Genomic DNA, 25,291 nt, shown 5'->3' with positions numbered 1-25,291 from the left:
CACTTTATATATGGAACTAATCTCTTCAATTATATAAATCAAGTAATAAATTCTAAGATACACTATTTTTAAAAGGAAAAGTAGTTAACAATTAATCTATATAACCATGGAAATAAAATTTGAAAATATAAGTTTTGATTTAGATTGATTAGATAATTTATTTAATACTAAATAGAATAAAGAATAAGTATAATATGATATGAAAAAAACAAATATATTCATATAATTAAGAATATATACTATAAAATTGAGATTATGCCGGGCTGGGCCGGGCTTGGGTTGATCCTGCGCCTGGGCCCGGGCCGGGCCTGGGTTTGAAGAAAGGCCCAATTGGAGCCCGTTTAACCTACTAGGCCCAGCCCAAGCCCGCTTCATTTCATTGGTGGGCCGGGCCTGGGCCGGCCCATACCAGGCCAGGGCTGGGCTGGGTCGGCCTGGCCCGTCTGACACCTCTATGTGTGGAGTTTAATTGTTGCAGTTTTTTTAAGATTATTTGAATATGTTTGAGTTTGATTAAATTTCATGTTTTCTAAGTATTTTGAAAAATACCATTATTTTCATTATTTTTGTATTTAGAATTATTTACAAAATAATAAGATTTTGGTATGTCGTATCGTAGTCCGATATACCGTAAAACTCTGGTATACCGCAAAAGTACGATATACTGAATTTAGGTATGACATATTGAAAATAAGGTATGGTATCGGTATTGGAATTTATAATACCGAAATAAGGTATACCGAAGTTCGGTATTACCAAAAATTTTGGGAAGATAAAGGTATGATTTTTCTCATACCGAATTTTCGGTAAGGTATACGGTATGATGGTTTCGGTAAGGTATACCGTACCTACCCACCCTTAATCCTTGTATTGTTTTGGCAAGTAATTGCATCATCACATCTTCACAAGGCACATGTCAATTTTTCCAATTTTCTAATTAATATATATATTACTCCATATTTCTTAATTAATTATTACAACAATATCTTGTTTCATTCACAATCATATATAATTCGTACTATGCATAAGTTTTTCATTTTGCATTAAATTTTTTTCAAATTTGCATTATAAATAAGTTCCATATTGCATTAAATTTTATCCACTAATTTATGAAGCTTCGGACATGCAAACTATTTTCAATTATTTCTAACTCCTTATTTTCCATTATTTAGTAGTCCCTCCGTCCCGCTTTAGCAGTCCCATTGACTTTTCTGCCGTCTTTTTGTAAAAATGATAAAATATAATTAAAGTGGAGAATTGTAAAGTAAGATAGACAATAATATAGAAGAGTCTTATCTACATTATTGTCTCTTTTACTTTACCATTTCTCGACTTTAACTATTTTTTATCATTTTTATAAAAAGATGGCAGAAAAGTCAATGGGACTGCTAAAGCGGGACAAAGGGAGTTTATTGTAGTAGTAGTACAATTAAAGTAAATTTTAAAATTATTTTCTTAATTCTTAATTCCAACCACAAGAGCCTCCCTTACGGGCACGAGTGTAAGCTTGCTTGGGTGAAACATGACAAATCACTGCTACGCTAAAACAACAAACAATTATGTGCCAACACAAACAGGTCAGATGATTAAATTGCCAAATCTAACTCATGTTTTATCCAAATAATGACCTGATGTTAATGTAAACTCACTTCCCAGCAAGGTTGACAAAGTTCTATAGACAAATCGCAAGCTTAAAACCTACCAAAAGTATGACATAACAAACAAGGCTTATGTCTATTTGACTTGTACAATTCCTGCACTCACAAGTTTCTGTATTTTGTTCATCACCAGAGGGTTCTTCATGTGGTCCTGAGCCGCCTTCGGGTTCTCCTGGAAGTCCGTCAGTACCTATCCCCACACCAATCCAAAGTAAGTCCAACCATGATAATAACCCTCAAATCTCAAAACCATCAACAATGCAACAACTCTCGTTTACCTGTCTCATCACCGGATCTGTCAGGATGTTTTGGATCTCCGGATCTTGCATTGCCTTGGCCTAAAACAGATATCGAGTGGATTTTAAAATCGGTATCAACCTAAACAATCACAACACTGCAGTTTGTAAAAGATGACCAACCTGTCTCTCTTTCAATTCATCTGGGCTGAAATCTCCACGGCTAGCCTTGTTTATCTGCTGTACGCATCTGCAGAGAAATGGGAAATATGTCAAGGTATTGGCTCCTTCGTGATTCAGAGACAAATAAGAGAGATCAATTGGCCAATGAACAAACCTCTTGATTCCATCTAGCAGTTCCTGGTTGTTAGGATCATGCTTTAATCCCTCCTGGTACGTCTCCAATGCTTTATCATACTCCTTCATGAAGAATTGAATAGCGCCCTTCCTAGTATATCCTTTCGAAAAGGTTGGATCAAGCTCAATGCATTTTTCAGCATCCTTGAGTCCCTCAGGCATAGCCCCAAGTTTAGTGTAGGAAGCCGCTCTATTGCTATATGCCTGCACATTCAGCGACACCACAATCAACAACAAAAAACAAGAACCTCATTGTGTTGGGTGCATACATATACGGTCTCAACTACCTTCGGATCATTTGGATTCCTCTTCAAAGCTTCAGTGTAGTGCTTGACAGCTTCCGGGTACTTCTGTTCCTTAAAGTATTGGTTGCCTGTAAAATAATACCAAGTTGAAGTTTATAGTATCGATTTAAGATGCCTTGAACTATGAAGGTGAACCAATACAGCATGCTGGTAAAGAGCTACAATACCTTTCTCACGCTCCTCGTCAGCTAATTTAGGATCATAGTATTCTTGTTGCTCTAGATCTTTCTTTGCTTTCTCTGCATCATTGAGCTTTTTCAGTGTGTCTGGGTTGCGATGCTCTGTGAGGGCTTTGTGGAAAGTCTCAATTGCAGGTTCGTAGTCCTTTGAACACTTGGCCATCTTCACCAAGGCAGTTCCCTTTCGTGTCAATGCCCGAGCTATCATCTTGAAATCTGACCTTAGTTCTCTGCCCCTCTCAACAGCTTTGTCGCAATCTTTAATGCAGTCCTCATACTGCCAAGGTATAGAAATGAGGATCATGCAGAATAGAAGAAACAAGTAACACCCAATAAAGAAATATAATAGCATCTGTGTATCGCAATACCATTCAAAGATAGAGTATCAAGAAGAGATAACAGAATTAAAAATAACAGAACTTTTACAGAGAGCCTAATCGTATTAATCTGAATCAGAAAGTAACTGCTCATAAAGAAAATAAAGGTCCGGACATAGCTGATCCTAATAACACAAGGTACACAATTACGGGAAGCAAAGAAACACAAATCATGGAGAAAACAAACGGTTTATTTGGAATCGATGTGACAAAATTCCATGAAGCTAATAGTCAAATGTCACCAAAAAAACCACTTCCCTGATGCACTACGAAACTGACAGAAGAACCAGTAGAGACTGAGAGAGCTGCTAACCATCCTTAAGTTTTTATTATAGTTTCTTGGGTGGCGGCAGAGAGAAAAGCAGGGATATGACAACCAACTACCGCAAGAAGGTTAAACAATCTCCAAAGTCCTATCTGAAACTTCTTACTTTAACATCCATCAAGAGCAGGGTCAGAAAATTGGCACATCCCAAATGATAAGAGTTAGGGCAGAATGAGTGATACAAACCAAGCTCATAAGCCTCAGCCTTAGTTTAGTTTGGTGAATAAGAAATGTACACTAGCAGATCATACACTATCAATCCCACTCTATCCAAAATATATCTCTTGATCACTAAACTGCATATCAACAAATCAATCCCACTATATCCAAAATATATCCCTTCATCACTAAACTACCACACCAAACAAATAGGCATCAAAGTCAGAGCAATTAAAAACAGATTGACACCAAAGTTAACAAGCCACGATGACCATATTCTTCTTATTCAAAATCAAAGATTTATTGAAATAACAATGAATTACCTTGCCCATCTCCAAGTAGACAGCAGCACGATTTGTAAGGAAGGAGATGTCCTCATCATCTAGCTCCACGGCCTTGGAATAGCAGTGAATGGCAGTCTCAAAATCCTTCTTCTTATAAGCAGCATTCCCAGCTTCCTTCTCTTTCTGAGCCGCCGCCTTTCTCTCCCTCTTCTCCCTATCCTCCTCCGAAATCTCCATCGGCTCAGGCTCAGGCTCAGGCTCAGGCTCAGGCTGCATCTTCTTCTCCACTTTGACAGGATCATCACCCTCAGCAGGCCTTTTCCTCTCCGGCGATTCCTCCCTCCCCTGAAACTTCAAATTCAGCAAAACCCCGAGCGCCTGCATAACCCTCTGATCCTTCAAATACAAATTCAGATTATTGGGGCTTTTTTGAACATCCTGCATCATCTTCACGAAATCGGGCTGCTGGAGATACTCTCTCGTGCTGGGATCACTCGCCAGCCTCACCCACATCTCCGGCCCGAACGCCTCCCCGAAGGGACTCGTCGCGGCCTCGGCGTCGGCGAGGCCTGATTTGAGGGCGTCGTTGGCGGGGTCGATCTGGAGGCCCTTTCTGTAGGCGGAGGCGGCGTCGGCGTAGCGGCGGAGGCCCATGTGCGCGGCGCCGAGGCGGGAGTAGCCCTTGGCCCAATCGGGCTTGAGCTCGACGGTCTTCTCCGCGTCGGAAAGAGCTTCGGAGAACTGGTTGAGGGACGCGTAGGCGGCGGAGCGGTTGGAGTAGAGGACGTGGTTGGTGGGGGAGAGGTTGATCGCGTCGGTGAAGTGGCGGACGGCGTCGGAGAAGTTGCCGGCGGAGAAGGCGGCATTGCCTTTGGCTTTGGCTTCGTCGGCCATAATTTGATGATGATGGAGAGTGAATCACTGAATCTGATTGTAGGAGAATGGAATAATTGATCGAGGCAAGGGAGATAAAAGGGGAAACAGAGAGACCAGAGATTTCTACGAGTTTTTTAAGCTTTCTGGAACCTTCGAGCTCATTCATGCATTGCATATTTTCATTCGGCTTAAATTAATTTAATACTACTGCTACGATTACATTTTTCTCATTCTTGTCCAAATTACTCTATTTAGTCCATTATAATGTTATTAATAATAATACAACCCTAAATTATTAGTGTGTTCGCTACGTGAGTAGTTTCTAAAGTACTATGTGATCAACCACTACGATAAAAAAATTATTAATGACATTTAATATTAAACTATGAAATCAACAAATGTAGAAAGTAACAATATGTCGTAGTAATTTTACTTTCATGATTCACTAAATTTGATCACTCAAAACACTTAAAGATAGTACTATTCACTAAATTTGCTAATCCCTTCGTCTAGGTCTGGAGAAACGGTTCTTGATTTCTCGGTTAAACGAGAATCGAACCTTATCTTTTCGGTTCTCGATTAACCTTGAACTGAAAAAATAAGGTTATGGTTCGGTTTTGGTTAGTAGGTTTAAGCTAATCTCGGTTCTCGATTAGAACCGAGAACCGAGAGGTTAGACCCCAATAACCAATATTTTTTTATATTTAATTTTTAATTTTTATATATTGATTTTAGTTTTGCTATTTCAGTTTTGAAAAGTAAAAAAAGAAATGAAAAAGTAAAAATCCTGTAGAAATAGAATTGTTCGCCGCCCGCTTAGGCAATTAGCATATTTTGCTAATATGAATATTTTAGTATTTAAATTTTGTAGCGTATGTTTGTGATGATATTATTATTTAACTATTATTAAAACCATCAGTATTCTACCAATATAAATATATATGATTACGATTTATGAATTTTGAGTATTCCACCAATATGAATATATGATTATGATTTATGAATTTTGTATTTAATGTTTAACAATTTGAAGTCTAGAATTTGAAGATGAAACATTAATTAAGGATCAAATCCCAGCGCGCAAACAAATTTTTGTCTGTCACAAAATTTCGGTTCCTTCGATAGAACCAAATAACATGTCGGTCAGGACCGATCGGTTCCTTCGATTCTTGAATTTAGAAAAAAAATGGATTCGGTTAACCGACTTATCGGTTCGGTTCCCAACCGAATCCCCACCCCTACCTCCGTCCCACAAGAATATGCACTCTTCCCTTTTTTTCCATCCCACAAGAATATGCACTTTTTTATTATAGAAATTATTTTCTTTTAATGTAGTGAGACTCATTCTCTACTAACAATACTTTAATTACTTTTTCTTTCTACTTCTCTTATTTTACCAATTGTGCATTAAAATTCGTGTCCAACTCAAAGTTGAGGGAGGGAGGGAGTATTACCTAATGCCGCAAAATCATTTTAAAATTGTCAATTTGAAGATAAATGGATCTCAATTGAAATTCTTAATAATTCATAAAATTAAGATGTGATACTATTATAATTTATAATAAAAAAATTATTGAAATCCTCGTGTTAATTAATGAAATCAAATATCAATCCAATCGACTCAAAACTCAGTTCAAATGTCCAACTACTTGATTTTATTAAAATTTGACTAAACTCTTCAAGTGAAATAATCTCAGTTCAAGTTCAACTGATATATTCAATTTTAGTGAAATAAAAATATAACAATGCCCTGGACTACGGGTTTATTTCGCTCATAATCCCTGAACTTTAAAAATATCGTCAGTAGTCCCTGGACTGAGGGTTTATCTCGAAATTGGTCATTTTGGCTTCTTTTTTTTGTGCGAAAATGTCCTTTTGGAGGGGTTTTGACAATTTGGTCTTTTTACACTTTTAACATTTTAAATATGATATTATTTCAGTTATGTACTAAATCTGATATATTTCAAATTTATCATTCTTCTTCCCTTTTGTCATCCTTCACTTTGTTTCTTTATTTCAATATTAGATTCAATTTTACAAAATTTTAAATTACAATTTTTAAATATCAATAAAAAATTTTAATTATAAAAATTACTATTAAATAACAAAAATTAATAGTCATAATCAATATTTGATAGTGTATAATATTTAATCAATAAGGTATGACAACGCCTTAATTTTAATCAATATTTAATAGCTTTAATTATAAATAGATCATATAACACGATTTATTCTGAAATAAATATGCATTTAATGTAAGACTAATATAATTTTCGTTTATTAATTTGAAAACAATCAAAATTTACTAGAAAATTTCAACAAAAATACTCCTATATAAAATTTTTAGTAGGATCAAATTTTTAGTCAACTTCATAATATTCAATCACAAGCAATTATAACAACCGAACGAAGGCTAAATATAATAGCTCTTATTTTTCCATCATGATTAATATTATTTTTCTGTACTTCTTCAATTCAACTGAATATTATATTAAATAACAAAAATTAATAGTTTTAATCAATATTTATAGTGTCCATGAATTAATAGTTTTAATTAAAAAAATTTATTGATATTTAAAAATCGAAATTTAAAATTTAATTTTATAAAATTAAATCTAATATTGAAATATAAAAACAAAGTGAAGTATGACAAAATGGAAAAAGAATGATAATTTTGAAATAATATCAAATTTAGTACATAACTGAAATAATATCAGATTTAAAATGTTAAAAGTGTAAAAAGACCAAATTGCCTAAACTCCCAAAAGGGCATTTTCGTACCAAAAAAGCTAAAAGCACCAATTTTGAGATAAATCCTTAGTCTAGGGACTACTGACGATATTTTTATAATCCAAGGACTATGGGCGAGATAAACCCATAATCCAGGTATCATTTTTGAAGTTCACTCATAAAAATAATTAGAATCCCAGTAGAAAATAAAGGATATTATGATCAATGACAAGAAAATAAGAACACTCAAATAAAAATAAATAAACATATTTCGTTTACTATATAACTTAAAAAAAATCTGACTACTACTCAACCCACAAGGCACCACCCCCAACCCTGCATCATTTATTGTTCTCTCGTCGTCGTCACTAATCACATCGCTAAAATACACCCTAATTTGGTTCCTTGCGTTTTGTGATTACCACCCTCTTTTCTCAAGTCTCCCTGAATTTGTATAGTCATATTTGCCGAGAAACTAAATAAATAATCAAACCAAACATATAAAAGATGCTTATTTAGAATATCTCATCTGTAATCACAAATAAGTTACTGATACTTACGCCATGAGTAAATGAGAATATTTATTTAGAAAATGGCTACATGGGATGTAGGAAATCTAATGCTTTGCCTAACTAGTAGTAGTTGCATTCAATCTGCAGATGTAATATATAGCTCATCCATCCATGTTCCAATGCATTAAAACATATCATACATTACCCACCAAAATATAAATTGTCCAAGCAATCCTTCATCATCTAGCCAGCGGAACCAAAGATCATAAGATCAAAACAGCACATGATATCACATATCGAAATACTATCTCATCCCAATTGTTTACAGTTAAGTAGCAACAGAATAACAGATACCAACAACCTTACCAACACAGTGAATCCTATAAGCAAAAAATGGAATCAGATTGACAAAAGAGGACTTTAGTCGCGAGACACAGTCAAGAAATGATGGTTCAAATGGTTTTGTAGGCAGAGAATGAATTTAGCACCAGAGTACAACCAAAGAAGCAATGCTCTTGAGAGCCAGAGAGAACATTTCATCATCACCATAACATGAGAATGCCAAAATGATACTAATCCAATCAGCAATTCATTTCTTTCCATAAAAGATCTGTAAATGCTCGTCTTTTGGCGCTTGGTTTATTTTACTTGAACAATTCCTGCATTGACAAGTTTCTGTATTTTGTCCATCACACCAGGGTTTTTCATGTGTTTTTGTGCTGCAACTGGGTTCTCCTGGAAGTCCGTCAGGACCTATTGGAACAAAATCACGCATGAGAAACATCATATCAACATAAAATCAATAATAGAAGTGGTCGACTTTTTTATCATACCTGTCTCATTACTGGATCAGTTAGGATGTTTTGGATTTCCGGGTCCTGCATTCCCTTAGCCTAAAAGGGATGGCAGTAATTAATACCCTTGTGTAATACCAGCTTAACAGCCAAATTACAACTGAGGAAGATGAAGAACAAACCTGTCTCTCTTTCAATTCATCAGGGGTTAAATCTCCACGGCTAGCCTTGTTTGCCTGCTCCACGCATCTGCACAAACATGGTAGGAACTCAATGTAATCATATAAAACGCAGTAAAGTTATATACACCAAAAATCTAAGAAAAATGGAAATACATATTTTATTCCTTTTACCTCCTTATGCCATCCATCAATTCCGGGTTCTGAGGATCATGCTTCAAACCCTCCTGGTATGTTTCCAGTGCTTTCTCGTACTCTTTCATAAAAAATTGGACTGCACCCTTCCTGGTATAACCTTTCGAGAATGTCGGATCAAGTTCAATGCATTTTTCAGCATCTTTGAGCCCCTCGGGCATTGCACCAAGTTTTGTGTAACAAGCAGCTCTGTTGCTGAATGCCTGGAAGTTCAATCTTTTCTTTAGTACTCCTAGAGAAAGAACCAAGTTTGTAGGTCTTACATAAAAAGGTTGTGATAATAAATAAATACCTTTGGGTCATTTGGGTTTCTCCTTATTGCTTCAGAATAGTGCTTGATAGCTTCTGGGTACTTCTGCTCTTTAAAGAACTGGTTACCTACAGATTTCATGCCAATAACACTTAGCACAACACAATTTCTAGACGAGTAACCGACAAGGAACAAAAAGCTGCAGTACCTTTCTCACGCTCCTCGTCGGCTATTTTAGGATCGAAGTACTCCTGCTGCTCAAGCTCTTTCTTTGCTCTCTCAGCATCATTGAGCTTCTTCAGTGTGTCTGGGTTACGATGCTCAGTTAAGGCTTTCTGGAATGTCTCAATGGCAGGCTCATAATCCTTAGAACACTTGGCCATCTTTGCCAAGGCAGTACCCTTTCTTGTCAAGGCCTTAGCTAACATCTTGTAATCTGATCTCAGTTCCCTACCCCTTTCAAAAGCTTTCTCGCAATCCTTAATGCAGTCCTCATACTGAATACAAAATTGATTACGGAAAATGGTATCAGACCAAAATTATGACTATGCTTTAAGTAAGTAGCAGAGTAAAAGACAGTGATCTCAAAACATCCCTCAAAAGAAGACCATATACCACCAAAGTAAGAAGATCATATACTATATTGTTTCATGACTCTTATCACTTAAAGATGCTAGTTCCTAGCACCAAGTCTGATGTAGACAGTAGACCTGTCTAGGTCTCACTAAAAATAAAAGATACTAACTTATAACTAGTTAACTACTACTACAGTACTACTACTAACTAAAAATTTTGAAGTAAGGGATTTCCCAGCCCTAATTAATGGAATAGAGATAAAGAATGACCAAAGCAGATTCAGCAATGAAAAATGAAAAACCAAACCTAAAACGATAAATAAGTAGATCTCTGAATAAGAACATCTAGCAAGAAAAAATTGATAACGCAATATCAGCGTTACTAGGGGTGACTTAACAAACCAATAATAGCAGGTAGGTATCTGTATCCTAACTTCCAATGCATCATACAGGTCATAGAAAGCCACCCATCAACTGTTCATATCGGTACCCATTAAGAGAAAAAGAAAACCCAATATATCATCTCTTGCTATTGTGCCATACTCATTATGAACTGAGGTTCACACTAGTTCATCAGCAGTGCATGCTTAGACAAGCATAATCAACCCAGTACAAAGAATTCTACATTGCTATTATTAAACTACAAAAAGTAGCTATCTGCAATTGAAACAGGAGTGAAGAAAAGGTATTCAGACTCTAAAATTCAAACAAAACTTCATGGAACAGCCGGACAGCAAAACAATAAGTTAAGTTGCATTTTTCCATAATAAGTTTAATTACATTTCATGCGATAACAAAGAATAAGTTAAGGTTCATATTATCCTAACTATGAAACCATTGAAGAGCAAAATGTGAACTACAATCTTAGAAAATCTTATATTCATAAAAGATTATAGACAAAGTGAAATATATTATGCTAAAACAAATAAATAATAGGATAACAACAATAACAGGATGTTTTCAAAAGGAATATAAAGGTAAATCACAAGTTTCCAGCTAGCAAGATGTTGATTAATGAATTCGTACATACTAGCATTCACTTTTTCCCTTTATGCTAAATAAGGATAGCGTTAATACTTACTCCTTTGCACAAATCAGTATTAACTGAAAGAGTGAAGGGCATAATGAAATCCAACAACAGAGAGATAAGGGCCAAAATGTGGGTATGGTTGAGCAAAATGCTATGTGTCCTACACCAGTTGTAATTGCCCTTAAGATGTCAAACTGACTCTGCTAAGACTATCCTAACCTAGAAAAAAGAACACTGGATGCAAATGCCACAGTTTTAAGCATCCAAATAGAAAACAGGTATACAGAAGACAATGCAAACATCTTTTGCAACTTCACCAAATTAGAACTCAACCAATAGCAAAACTATACACAGGCCTCATAATGTTGACTGGCAGAACATGAAATAGAAAGACAGTTTACTGTCCACAACGTTCAGTAATAAATGAATATTCATAAACGATTAACCAGAAGCCTTAAAAAGACAATAAACAGATACTGGATGAAAAGAGAAATTGTACCTTGCCCATTTCCAAGTAAACCGCAGCACGATTGGTGAGGAATGATATGTCGGCATCGTCAAGTTCAATGGCCTTAGTGTAATGCTGAATCGCCGTCTCAAAATCCTTTTTCTTATACGCAGCATTTCCAGCTTCCTTCTCTTTCAGAGCCTGCTCTTTCACTAACTTCTTCTCCTTCTCTTCATCCGATATCGTCACTGTCTCGGCTTCCCTTTCCTGCCTTGTATCCTCCTTCACAGGCTCAGCTTCCGAATTCGATTTCCTCTCCAGTGATCCATCACCCGAGGCCGATGGCGCCTCCGCACCATCCTCCTCTGGCCCCGTCTGGAACTTCAAGTTCAACAAAGCCCCCAACGACTTCATAACCCTCTGATCCTGCAAATACATGTTCAAATTGTTGGGATTCTTCTGGATATCCTGCATCATCTTCACGAAATCGGGCTGCTGAAGAAATCCCCTGGTGGTAGGATCACTAGATAGCTTCACCCACATCTCGGGCCCAAAAGCATCTCCAAAAGGGCTCATTCCCGGGCTGGAGCGAGGCCTGTTGTTCCTGGCTAGGGCGGATTCGGCATCTGCGAGGCCAGACTTGAGAGCCTCATTGTTGGGGTCGATCTCGAGGCCCTTTCTGTAGGCGGAAACGGCGTCGTTGTAGCTTTGGAGGCCAATATGCGCCGCGCCCAGCCGCGAGTAGCCCTTGCCCCAATCGGGCTTGAGCTCCACGGTCTTCTCCGCGTCTGAGAGAGCCTCGGAGAATTGGTTGAGGGAAGCGTAGGCGGCGGATCGGTTGGAGTAGAGGACGTGGTTGGTTGGGGCAAGGTTGATGGCGTCGGTGAAGTGGCGGATGGCGTCGGTGAAGTGGCCGGATGAGAAGGCGGCGTTGCCTTTTGCCTTGGCTTCGTCGGCCATGGATGATTAATTAGGGTTTTAGAGGAATCTAGTGTTTTAATTGGGGGAGAAGAAATCGGAGAATGAAGCAGTGAAAAGAGGGAGTTGGATTGGAGAGACGACGAAATTAGACTTGAGAGGCTGAAATGGCTTCTAGAATGTTCCACTAATTTTGATCTTTCCTCCAATCAATAATAAGGCCCTCTTTGGTAGGCCTGCTGAAGCCCAGATAGAGGAGTTATGTGGGCTTAACTAGTGTTTGGTAGCATTATTTATATAACTCGCATTATGTCATCGGCCGACTAAGCCCGCTGGAACTCCGCAGATATCAAAATCAAATCAGTGGTCAAGATATGCTACTCAATAATATCAAATCGAACTAATTTGGTGCGATATGGAGGACCTGTTCAACTGTGTTAATATGGGAAGCATAGAAATGAATCAGGATCAGATTTAAGAGTGTGTGATTCCCATAGATTTATTTCAGAAATCTGACGTTCAGTGTGCTACAAATAAGTCAACATTGTAGGTTTTACATTTATTATTTTATTAATTGGCACTAATTTTGGTGGGTTGATGGAAACGCCCTCATATCTTTTGACAAATTCTAGCATGCTCTGCGAATTTTTTTGGGGGGTTGGTTTGAATACAGTTTCATAAATCACCTCTGGTGGAAGAATTGAAATTTCGCTCATTTCAACACACTACAGTGCGGGCTTCATAAAATTCTTGGACTGGTGAGAATTATGTCATGCATACATAACACTATTTATTGCCTAGAAACAACCCAATTCCGACCATTTCTAAGAAACTGAACAAGCCTTTATGTCCTCTATGTATAATGGTAGGATAAAATACAATGTACAAAGCCAGGTTGTTTAGTTGTGCCAAGTAGGATAAAAAGGCTACGTACGCCAGTCAAATACGGTGATTGACCCATCATGAATAATACCGCAGGAATGGACCTTGTATGTTAAATTCTTCTATGTTATATTTCGAGATCTAATAGTTACTTGTCCATAAATTATGGTGTGTGTGTTTATCCTAAGATCAACCAATAATGTTAGAACTAAGAACCAATTTAGATAGTTAGAATAGAAAATAGATAGTGTAGATCTATAATTTAGATTAGAAAATAGATTTGAGCAGTGATCTAGGGAAACCACTACTTAAATGCATAATTAGAGAATACGAATTTAGTTCACTATAAGAATGATTTAGTTCACTACACGAAGGAGTGAACCAAAATGCCATTACAGTAAACTAAATCCTTGACGGGGTAAATACTTCACTATAAAGGTATTTTGTTCACTCCTTGTTTTTAAATTCATATTGTGAACTAAAACGCTCATATAGTGAACTAAATTGTTTTGATCTAATGACTGAGATTTGCTCTCTGGTTATGCACTTAATATTAGTTATACTTTGATCATCTCTCTATTGTATCATGTTCATATAATTTCGAAAAGTACCATATTGCTCGCTTCGTCCTATAATAAGAGTCACATTTGATATGAACACGAGTTTTAAGAAATACCCCCTCTAATATGTTGTGCATTGTCACCTAATATGTTTTGTATTGTAAACTGACATCTCCAATAAGGTCGTGTAATAAAATGAGAAAAATGTTACAAACGTGTAAAAAATGTATTAGTTGATATTAAAGAGACTGATATGATTGCATTATAAAATTACATGTTTTGCATTGTAAACTAATACTCCCTTCGTCACACAAAAATAAACCATGTTTCAATTTTCATTTGTCTCATAAAAATAATTTATATACATTAATGGCAATTTTTTTTCTCTTTTATTTTATCAGTTATGGGTCCTGTCATTTACTACATAATTTCTATAACTTTTTATTTTATTTTATTAATTATATATTAAAATATGTGCCAATTCTAAATGACTTGTATATATGGAAGTGTATGTAAGTTTTGTGTCTCACATATGTGACATGTGATAGAATCCTAAATAGAATTGGATTTTAGTATAATACATTATTTGGTATAAGACACATTTTACCCTAATTAATTGACTATCAATTAATTATTGTCACGTATCAATTAATTAAATAATCATATTATATTTCTCCAAAGAGAATATATGTTCATATATATATGTGCCGATTGATTGCCAATGATTGGAAAAGATTGATTACATAATTTTTTTATGGAATGAATATTCATTCCCTTGGCCATCAAGTAAAGAATCGTGCGTATATATCATTAAGATTTGATTAGAATTGATTGTGATCAATTAGTAATATTAATAGACGGAAGATTATATTCTTGTTCAATAAGAAACGTATTTACTAATTATTTTGGGCCTCTTTGATGGAAAGGGCTTTTAAGGTTTTATAATTAGGGTTTGTCCTCTCTCTGCCTATAAATACAAGTGTGGGATCCCATCAAATCACACACATTAAGAGAACACATAAACGAGGGAAAGAGAGAAACAAATCCTTGGAGTTGCGCCACAACGCCGGAAAGGTTCAAGGAAATCGTCTCCTCCTTCCTCAATCGCTTCCGCTATGGATCGCCAAGGTATGTTTCGATCCTATTATGTTTATGGTTGTACGTGAAATACATGTTGTTCGAAGATCTTGCTTTATTTATATTCAATTATGTAATCTTGAATATATGGTGATAAATAATGTCCAACAGTGTATGTATTATCTTATTGAATAATATAGGTTTCATTTTTAGGTGTACAAAAGTGCCGACATTTTGATAATAATATTCTTCTCAAATAAAATAAAAATAAAAATGCTCTAGCGACACATAATATAAGAGTGATATCCGAAGGATGAGATTGATAGTTATTTCTCACGTTCAATCACACTCCTATGTTGATTTGAGATTAATTACTACAGATATGTTAGATTTACAGAGAATTACTGCGGATGATTACGAAGAAACTATCAAATGGTATATAAAACTTATTAGGCCCTTTATCTTTGTCATTTTATAAACTTTTGTTAATAAGTCACACACGCATCCTCGGTCATGATGTTCATAAACCTTACTTTTCAACCATAGAAAATTTCCTTAAAAAAATTGTATACCCTCTCGCTTTAGCAGTTCTATCGACTTTTCTGCACTCATTTTATAAAAAGAGTCGAGGCAAAAATTGGTCCCGAACATATGGTCATTTTACGTTTTTGGTCCTAAAACATTATCTTTTGGATTTTTTAGTCCTGCACATATGAAAATTTGATCATTTTGGTCATCCGTCAATTTTTCCGTTAAAAACTAACGGTCAACAGATTTAATCTCAATTTTGACCAACTTAAACTTGTAATTATGATTTTTTATTCCCTAACTAATTCTCTAATTATTTTTATAAATATTCCCTAAGGGCTTACCCAATTAAACTTTGAGAGCTTCTGCTAATCTGGTGCCTCTTCTTCTCTTCCCCTTCTCGCTAAGTATCTGAGATTTCCAGAGCTCTCCAATCCGTTTGGCCGATTTTCGCGCTTTGGCTCCTTCGAGGATACGAAAGAGGATCTCGAGCAAATCCTAGAAATAGCCGAAATCGGCGATGGCAGCCGCGTTTCCGGGTAGGGTTTGGGGGTAGTGGCGGTGCAGCCACAGCGCGGTGGTGTAGAAACCCTCTCTATCAGATTTGCCGGTGCCTTTCACTCCGTGGAGATTGCAAACGAGTTTGAGAGCCTTGAGCGGATCATGATCCACGCGAGCTTCAGGCGATTGGTGACGGATTTTGGCGGCGTGTCAGGGACGATGTGGAAGAAGAAATCCAAACAAGGGATTTCCCGACGACAGAAGCGTCGGATGGTTGTTTTCCGTCAGGCCTTTGAACGTGGATGTGGACGTTGCTGAGTTTTTAATGGATCTCCGCTCGGATCTGGTGGAAGGGGCGGCGGAGGCAGAGGCGAATTTGGGTGGTTGTTGATAGCAGTAAACCCAAATTATTTTTGTAATTGGGTGGTTGCTCGGATCCAGTTATTTTTATAATTGGGTAAACCCAAATTAAACCCTTATAATTATTTTAATCAAAATAATTAGAGAATTAATTAGGGAGTAAAAAATCATAATTAAAAGTTTAATTTGGTCAAAATTGAGATTAAACTCGTTGACTGTTAGTTTTTAACGGAAAAGTTGACGGAGGACCAAAATGATCAAATTTCCATATGTGCAGGACCAAAAATTCCAAAAGATAATGTTTAGGACTAAAAACTTAAAATGACCATATGTTCAGGACCAAATTTGACCTTTACTCTTATAAAAATGATAGTAAATAGTTAAGTGGAGAAATGATAAAGTGAAAGAGAGAATAATGTAGACAAGAGCCTCGTTGACTTTTCTGTACTCATTTTAAATAAATGATACTCCCTCCGTCCCACTTTAGAGTCCCGGTTTACCATTTTTGGGTGTCCCACTTTAGGAGTCCCGATTAGAATTTTCCATAAATGGTATTAGGCCTCACATTCCACTAACTTTTTTCCACTCACATTTTATTATAAAACTAATATAGAAAAGTAGGAGCCACATTCTACCATATTTTTTCACCAACTTTCATTTACATTTCTTAAAACCCGTGCCGAACTCAACCGGGACTCCTAAAGTAGGACGGAGGGAGTAGTAAATAGATAAATGGTAAACTAAAAGAGAGAATAATGTAGAGAAGAGTCTTGTCTGTATTCTCTCTCTTACTTTACCATTTATCCACTTTAACTATTTACTCTCATTTTTATAAAACGAGTGCAGAAAAGTTAATGGGACTGCTAAAGCGGGACGAAAGGAGTATAAATTAATGAGAATTCCTAGTAGATTGTATGTAGATACATGCCAACGAAGACACAATAATTGTACAAAGCATGAGAATTCCTAGTAAATCATACTCCCTCCATCCCACATAATTCGTCCCACTTTCATCGGGTACGGGTTTTAAGAAATGTAATGAAAAGTGAGTTGAAAAAGTTAGTGGAATGTGGGTCCTACTTTTATATATTAGTTTTATAATAAAATGTGAGTATGAATGAGTTAGTGAAATATGAGGTCTATATGGTAAAAATGAAATAGGATATTATGTGGGACGCAGAGAGTATATGATACACATGTAAAAGCATCAAACATAAATACTATTCCCATTAAAAAATAGTTTTAAAACCTAGAGGATACGATTTTTAATAAAAACTTGATAAAACGAGAAAAATACAGAGATATAAAGCAGTTGAAGTATATATATTGTTAGTAAAAATGAAATACATTTCAGTAAAAAAAATAAATTACTATAAATAAATAAATAAAATTAATTTTAATGGACGATCTAAAATAAAGAAACAAGACTATATATTATTCATAATCGGAGATAATATATAGATATAGAGTTGTGATCAATGTCGAATCCTTCTTAAAGACCGAACTAGAGACCAAATTTTGGCCACTCATTTTTCTTAATCTTATGGTTCTGATTAATTTACAATTAATTTAATATTTTATTAAATAAAAACATTTTTTATAATTTTTTTTATAATTTTTTATAATTTTAAATTTTTTTTAAATTTTTAAAAATTTTTTTATTCGATAAAAACTTGCTGGAGTAAATAATGAACTATATTCACTACATAACGAACTAAACGAATGTATGTTATGAAGTAATTTTTCACATTCATTATATACTGAATTTACTTCAACTGAAAGATAATTATGTCATAACATATTATGAAGTAATAAACTAATGAAATGAAGTAATAACATAACTCGAATGAAGTAATAAACTAATGGAATGAAGTAATAGCATGACTGAATGAAGTAATAAACTAACAGAATGGAACACTAAACTAATAGAATGAAGTAATAACATGACTGAATGAAGTAATAAACTAACGGAATGAAGTAATAACATGACTGAATGAAGTAATAAACTAACGGAATGAAGTAATAGCACGACTGAATGAAGTAATAAGTTCATAACATACTTCATTTAGTTCATTATTTACCCCAACAAGTTTTTATCGAATAAAAAAAATTTAAAAAATTTAAAATTTTTTTTAACTTAAAAAAAAAAAAATTTAAAATAAATTAAATTAAAATTAATTGTATATTAATCCTAACTAGAAGATTAAGAAAATGGATGACCCTAATTTGGTCTCTAGTTCGGTCTTTAAGAGTTGATTTGTGGTTAATAGGACTCGATAGATATATAGATAGATATTATCAGAACTTTAAAGTATTTTAGATAGGATTATTATCTTACACCAATATAAAAAAAATGATCTTTATATAAAGTGCTAAACTATCTTTAAAACTTTAAAACTTTATGGGAGTAGTACTTATTTGTACGAGAAATGAGAGATAAGATAGAGCTTTTAAATCTTATCTTTTTTTCCATCTAATCTATCATTTTCACACGAAGAAGAGATAATATTAATACCAACGCATGATACATTATACTATATATATCATATTGAAATAAAAAGTAAGAACCATAAAAGATTGAACTGATAAAAGATGAAAAACAAAGAGTTAATTTAAAGGGTGAGAGACTTTCATCCCTCATCTGTTCTTACATTCGAAACACTAAATATATATAAAATCATAGATATAATCTAAATATAGATGAAAATACACACTATAATTACAATAATAAGTCTAATAGGTAAATATAAGTATTAGTCGTACTATAATTTTATGTAATACTCCCTCCGTCGACGAATAAGAGTCCCATTTTTCCATTTTGGTCCGTCCACGAATAAGAGTCCCGGTTCATAATCACCATAAATGGTAAAGAGACCCCACATTCAACTAACTCATTCCACTCACATATCATTTAAAACTAATATATACAAGTGGGACCCCTATTTCACTAACTTTCTTCCACCCACTTTTCTTAATATTTCTTAAAACCCGCATTATTTAGAAATGAGACTCTTAATCGTGGACGGAGAGAGTATATAGTATAGATCAAACAGATTATCAGTTTATACTGTAGGCCTTTTTGAATAATAGGTATGCAAATGAAATATTTCAAAATTAAAATTGCAGAGAGACAGACTAGGAACAATGAATTGAACAAATGGTCAAGATTATATTAATATGCGGACAAAAGTTTGGCTGCATAATTTTGATTATAACATACACATAATAGTTCAAATAAATATTTTATCGGGACAAAGTATGAGTTTGCATCTAATGAATTTAACAATCCAAAAACCATTTATGCAGATTAGAGAGATACGACAAAATGTGATATTATTAATAATAATAATATTAATAAAAGACTCAGTCAAAATGGAATGATTTGTTGATGAGTATTCAGTGGTGATATATTATAAATTATAATAGTAGCGCCAAAATTAGCCGCAACATGAAGTAAGGACAATACCAAAATACTAGTCCTTTTCTTTTATTTTGATCAGACTCTTATTGACTCAATTTTCAAATGATCTGATCCCAACAATGTGATGATAGGCAATCACATTCAAGTTGTCATTTTTCTTTATCCTATTCATATTATATGTATGTACTCCATTTACAAAATACTCCGTACGTAAGCATTTAATTTTCTGTATTCGATGAATTCAAGTTGTCAATTTTCTTTATCCTATTCATATACACATGTATGTATTTACAAAATACTCTATAATCATTTAATTTTCTGTATTAGATGAGTAATCAGCTATTCGAATGTCCTCAGTAAATTAACACTATAATAATTAAAAATTGAATTACAATAGTACTTATATTTCTAAAAAAGACTAAAGAAATGTAACAAGTTTAGAAGAAAAAGTGAGGGTGGTGGAACAATCTCCGCTTGCTCCGGCAGATGTTCATTTGAACTCTCTCCAACTCGGATACGGGGCAGGGTATCTGGATCCCACCCGGATAATCGTACCCGTAAACCTTCTCGGACTGGCGCAGCAGGGATACGAACAACGGGTGATTGAAGTGCAAAACAGGCACAACCACCCGGGAATAGCTACCCTCCTTCTCGCCCACATACACCACCAGATGCCCCTTCTTCGGCGGGTTTGGGTCCCCGCCCAGTTTTATATAACCCGGATCCGTTTTGCCGGTGAATAGGCTTTTTATGTTTAAAGACTTACCCATTTAGAGAGCTTGGAGATGGGTCGATGGTAGGGTCGCGTGCGCCATTTGAAGAGTCTCACCACCTTGTGCCGTAGCCTCATTCCTCTGCTTCTTCTTTCCATGGCTTGGGAGGAATTAAGCTTATTAATTGGTCACTAATATGTTGAGAGAGAGAGAGAGAGAGAGAGATTGAAATGAAGGTGGCTGGCTATTGCCTATTTGGAGGCCATTTTATAGGAGTGGGAATATTTATTTATCCTCTATTGGACCCCTAAAATAATACTCCTGCAAATAAGAATTTGAGTAGACCAATAGCAAGAAGTGGAAACAAATTTCTTAGTCCATTCATCCTATTCTAAATGACACACTTCTCTTTCTGGATTGCCTCACTCTAATTAGCACATTCCTAAATAAAGAAACACCGTTCTTTTTATGTTTCCGCTCTCTTATTTTGTTCTCCAATTTATTTACAAAACAACACCACATAAAATTTCGTACCAAATTAGAAATGCTACACTTAAAGTGGGACGGATGAAGTATTTGCAAAGACCAAAAGAGATAAGTGGAAGCAACTTGTTTTCATTTCTTGTGAGGTGAAAGAGAAAAGATAACATTGCTGACAAAAAATTATTAGTGTACTCACACGTTCTCATCAATCGTTAAATTTTTTACCGATGTAGATTTTAAGAAATTATTCGACTTTGTAAAAAAAATTAAGAGGAAAAAGTTAGTGACTATACATCTTTTTATATATATATAATTAGAGGTTTGTGTTAAAATGACAACCCCTCTTAAAGTGACACTGTGTCACCACTTATACAGTAATATTATAAACGCTACACATCAATATCCAACACGCTATACAACAATCAATATTCAATACGCTAGACAACAATCTATGGATTGCTGTATAGCGTGTTGGATATTGCTGGACAAGAAAAATTGCTGTATAAAGAGCAACAAATTGCTGGCCGAGTTTTTCAACTTTTTTTTTGCCATGCGACAGCTTATTATTCGTCCACGTGTACAAATGATTGGTAGTAATAGTTGTATGGTGTTATTTTAAGGGATGATGGCACCCTAACACTCCCCTATAATTAGATTTATAATGATTGTGAGTAAAATGAATTAGTAGAATATAAAATTCACTTACTCAATATAATAAAAAAATGAAATAAGAAAATTGACTTAAATAAGTGTTACAAGTCAAACGCATCAAATTAAAACGATATTTGTTCTAATGAGTAATTAATTCAATTTTTTATACATATTCTCAAACACTATGTATTTGTTGATAAATTGATAATTGTTTTACTGTATAGCTAATATTTCAACATGCCACGTCAGAATATAATGATGAGTCTAATCTTAGACATTTTACACGTACACACCACACACCTGTTGTTTATGTAATTTCATTAGAAAGCTTTTTTATAAAATTAATGTCAATTAGATAACGACAAACAAGATAATGAGTGTCTAATCTTAATTAAGTCATAACCACACATTTCATTCATGGCAAACAATGTGGCACAACGAATTAACAAATCAAAAGAACAAAAGTTTTTGTCTAGTTAGTGTAAAGAAAACACAGACACGAAGTTAGATTTTGCGTTTTTTCATGAAAATTTTGTCATCCCTCCGCCACACTAGGATCTAAAGCCATTAAACCAACCAAACATATTTGGATAAGAATTTAATAAAATGAGAGACAAATAAAGTTTTGTTCAGTATTATAAATTTATAATGTACTGTATCTTAGGAATTATTTAAATTTATGATGAAAAGAGCATACCAGTATGCGGACGTGTACAAGCATAACTAGATACATGTCTTCATAAATATAAACAATTTTCAAATGCAGGATGTCTCACATAATGAATTTCATAGGTATTTAACAATAATCTGATAAATAAACTAATCATATTTTATAACATGAGGTAATTTTGTCATCTATGTCTTATCCAAAGTCCTTTAGAACTATATAGGGACTGGAGGGGGCAATCACCTCCTCTGTGCGACTAATTTCCTCTTATTCGAATGTAAAATTGTCATGTCTGCTTTCATCATTTACCTCTGATGTTGCTCCAAAGAACGAAAAATAGCTATATCCGCCCTAAACCAAGCTAGTAAGTAATATATATTTCTTCTACGTTTCCGAATCATGAATCCGCCACTTCGTCCAATTATGCTCTAATTGGTCTAATTAACAATTAACTACTAGTTTATTATGTTATTACAGGTTCAAAAAAGATTAATACAATCGTATCAAAACTCAAAATCAATGTTCCAGGTGCTCTTACAATTGCTCTACTAAAGATTTAATTTTATGCACATTTATCATAATATTATACGTAACGTATTTCACAGTTTTCAAACAAATTAGCTAAAACAAATAAGTAGATTGGCAGATCAATTTCCCATTTCATTTCTATTTATATTTTATTTATGACCTTCGATCAAATTTTTTTTTATGAATTCTTGAAAGTAAATAGTAATTTCGAATCGGGCAAATGAACATGACATCGTCAATGTTGTCTGTTTGTCTTCTCCACAGCGGCAACATCAGTAATGAGGTTTTGGGATTCATCACTTGCCAGTTGCCACAGATATTTTAAACCAATAATTGGTACAAACTTTAGAAAATAGTAAAAATTTCAATTAAAGTTGCATTCGTGTACATTGAGTTGTACGTCACTAGATTCTCGGTGCTAAGTTGTTGACATCACTCGTTGTGTCGGGCAATTGTTGAGTCCATCCACACGGTTTGCCTTGTGTATAATATTCCTATCCTTAGAAGGTCGTCTTATTTTGCTAATCCCTCCGTTCCATATAATTTATCTTATTTTTCATTTCAGTCCGTCTCATGTAATTTGTACATAAAAGTAGGACCTCATATTCCACTAATTTTTTTAACTCATTTTTTATTATATTTCTTAAAATCCGTGCCGATTAAAGTGAGACAAATTATCCAGGACGAAGGGAGTAGTATTTAGTTCGTCCAATGAAAATTAATCTACTTTTATTTTTAGAAATATTTTTACCACACGTTACATTATTATGGATATAAGACTTTTTATTTTGTTTTTTTTATCTCTCATGTTTTCTTAATTTTTATTAATACTCGTGATAAAAAAAACTCTATTTTAGGCGGGATGGAGGGATTATTATGCATAGCTAAGTTTTGTAAATTAAGGCTCCAAGATAATCGAATTTAAAGTTTTAGCATTTCTTAAATGAGTTAATATATTTATTATGGAATACTCCCTTTGCCCTATTATAAATGATGGATTTTTTTGGACAAAAGATTTTAAAAATGATATTTGTTGAATTTAGTTGAGATAGAATAAAATAAAAAAATTAAAAGAGAATAAAGTAGGAGAGACTAGAATATATTAATAACTTGTTGTGAGATATATAAAATATAAAAACTAAACATTTAGTTATTCATACATATTCGTATATGAAAATATGGATAATGTGTATGATGGCTCAGCAAAGTCCCTGTTTTCTCGCTCACAAGTCCATTTGATAATGGGCCAAATTGAGCCTAGTCCACAATCCTCATCACTCTTATCATATAGTACTATCTTTTATAAACAATTTGATTCTCCACCAAATTGTAACTATACAAACATTAATATCCATGTAAATCTACATTGCTCGTGTGAAGAGCATTAAATTATGCAGATATCCATAGCAATTTGCTTGGTGATGAAGGCCATGAAACTTCTTAAATCTTTCATTCAACTAGCCAAAAACACACATGCTGGGTGAATCTTATTCGGCCAATACATGTGTGAGTAGTCAAATCGATTACTAACAGTGTCCACAATAATGTTGACACTTTGGTGGACAAGCCACTTTTTTTGTCCACGGCCACTTTTTTTTGTCCCCGGCAATAGTGGACACGCTCAAGCCACAACTCACATTATTTTATCAATTGTTCGCATATTTTAATTTAGTTATAATAAAAATTATCGGACTATAATAATTATAAAAAAAACACATAATTTAATTTTAAAAAAAAAAGTAAAACACATAATTTATTCCCACACAATTTTATTTCCACAATTTATTGTACAACTATTTCTCTCTTTTCACTTCATCTTGCCCAAATTTTATTTCCAAATTTATTCTACAATTCATTGAACTACGCAATTTATTCTACAACTATTTCTCTCATCTCACTTCATCTTCCCCAAATTTATTATATCCTCTTCTGATCTACATGCCCTCTCATCTGCTCACATAAATTTTATAAATCAACAAAAAATTAAACCTCCACATTTATAGAATAAATGAAGAAAAAAAAATTGATTTTCCGACAGGCCGCGGCTCACCGGGTGATGCACTTTTTATTTGCACTATAAATACCTGCAAGTATACATAGTAGGTATAGTATAGCAAAAGTTTAGTACCGGATATCGAACACGGGGAAGACGTACACAAAGTGTCTATCTTCTACTAGAACTCAATTACTATCTGGAGAAACAAGAATTTTTTTTTTGAAAATTTTTGAAAACAGAAAATATTAAAAGCAGTAACCAACTAAATGCAAGCAAATCACGGAGAGAAAAGTATAGAGATAAGAGAATTCCAGGGATGTGCTTTCACTTTTATGGTTATACAAATTCCAAACTACAATACCCTAGCACAGTTAATACTTTGAAAGGACGAGTCACCTAGCTTATGCTCATGCGATACAAACGTTGATTACTAACATTAGGGTTGTCAATCCTAATACGTAACTCCAAAAAGCTCCTAAGACCCTTGAAAAGTCCTCACTCTCAATTAACAGTGCCGTTTTAAAGGAAGCTAACTGT

General features: G+C 34.5%; 2 protein-coding genes and 1 pseudogene across 2 annotated transcripts; all 3 read right to left on the bottom strand.

The window, feature by feature from the left end:
• Positions 1 to 1,562: 1,562 nt before the first annotated feature.
• Positions 1,563 to 4,873, bottom strand: LOC125188782 (hsp70-Hsp90 organizing protein 3-like). Its single transcript, XM_048085834.1, has 7 exons — positions 3,920 to 4,873; positions 2,724 to 3,012; positions 2,539 to 2,624; positions 2,232 to 2,455; positions 2,078 to 2,144; positions 1,937 to 1,996; positions 1,563 to 1,848 (listed from the first exon to the last, which is right to left on the bottom strand). The coding sequence occupies exons 1-7, from the start codon at positions 4,772 to 4,774 to the stop codon at positions 1,735 to 1,737; spliced, it is 1,695 nt and encodes a 564-aa protein (XP_047941791.1). The 5' UTR covers positions 4,775 to 4,873; the 3' UTR covers positions 1,563 to 1,734.
• Positions 4,874 to 8,264: 3,391 nt separating this feature from the next.
• LOC125188213 (hsp70-Hsp90 organizing protein 1-like) lies at positions 8,265 to 12,539 on the bottom strand. The gene is made up of 7 exons (XM_048084977.1): positions 11,521 to 12,539; positions 9,625 to 9,913; positions 9,459 to 9,544; positions 9,146 to 9,369; positions 8,975 to 9,041; positions 8,832 to 8,891; positions 8,265 to 8,751 (listed from the first exon to the last, which is right to left on the bottom strand). The coding sequence occupies exons 1-7, from the start codon at positions 12,427 to 12,429 to the stop codon at positions 8,638 to 8,640; spliced, it is 1,749 nt and encodes a 582-aa protein (XP_047940934.1). The 5' UTR covers positions 12,430 to 12,539; the 3' UTR covers positions 8,265 to 8,637.
• A 7,525-nt stretch (positions 12,540 to 20,064) lies between these two features.
• Positions 20,065 to 20,670, bottom strand: LOC125191392 (annotated as a pseudogene).
• Positions 20,671 to 25,291: the final 4,621 nt, after the last annotated feature.

This window comes from Salvia hispanica, chromosome 5, assembly GCF_023119035.1.
Source record: "Salvia hispanica cultivar TCC Black 2014 chromosome 5, UniMelb_Shisp_WGS_1.0, whole genome shotgun sequence".
NCBI lineage: Eukaryota > Viridiplantae > Streptophyta > Magnoliopsida > Lamiales > Lamiaceae > Salvia > Salvia hispanica.
This window is presented reverse-complemented; position numbering and strand designations above follow the sequence as displayed.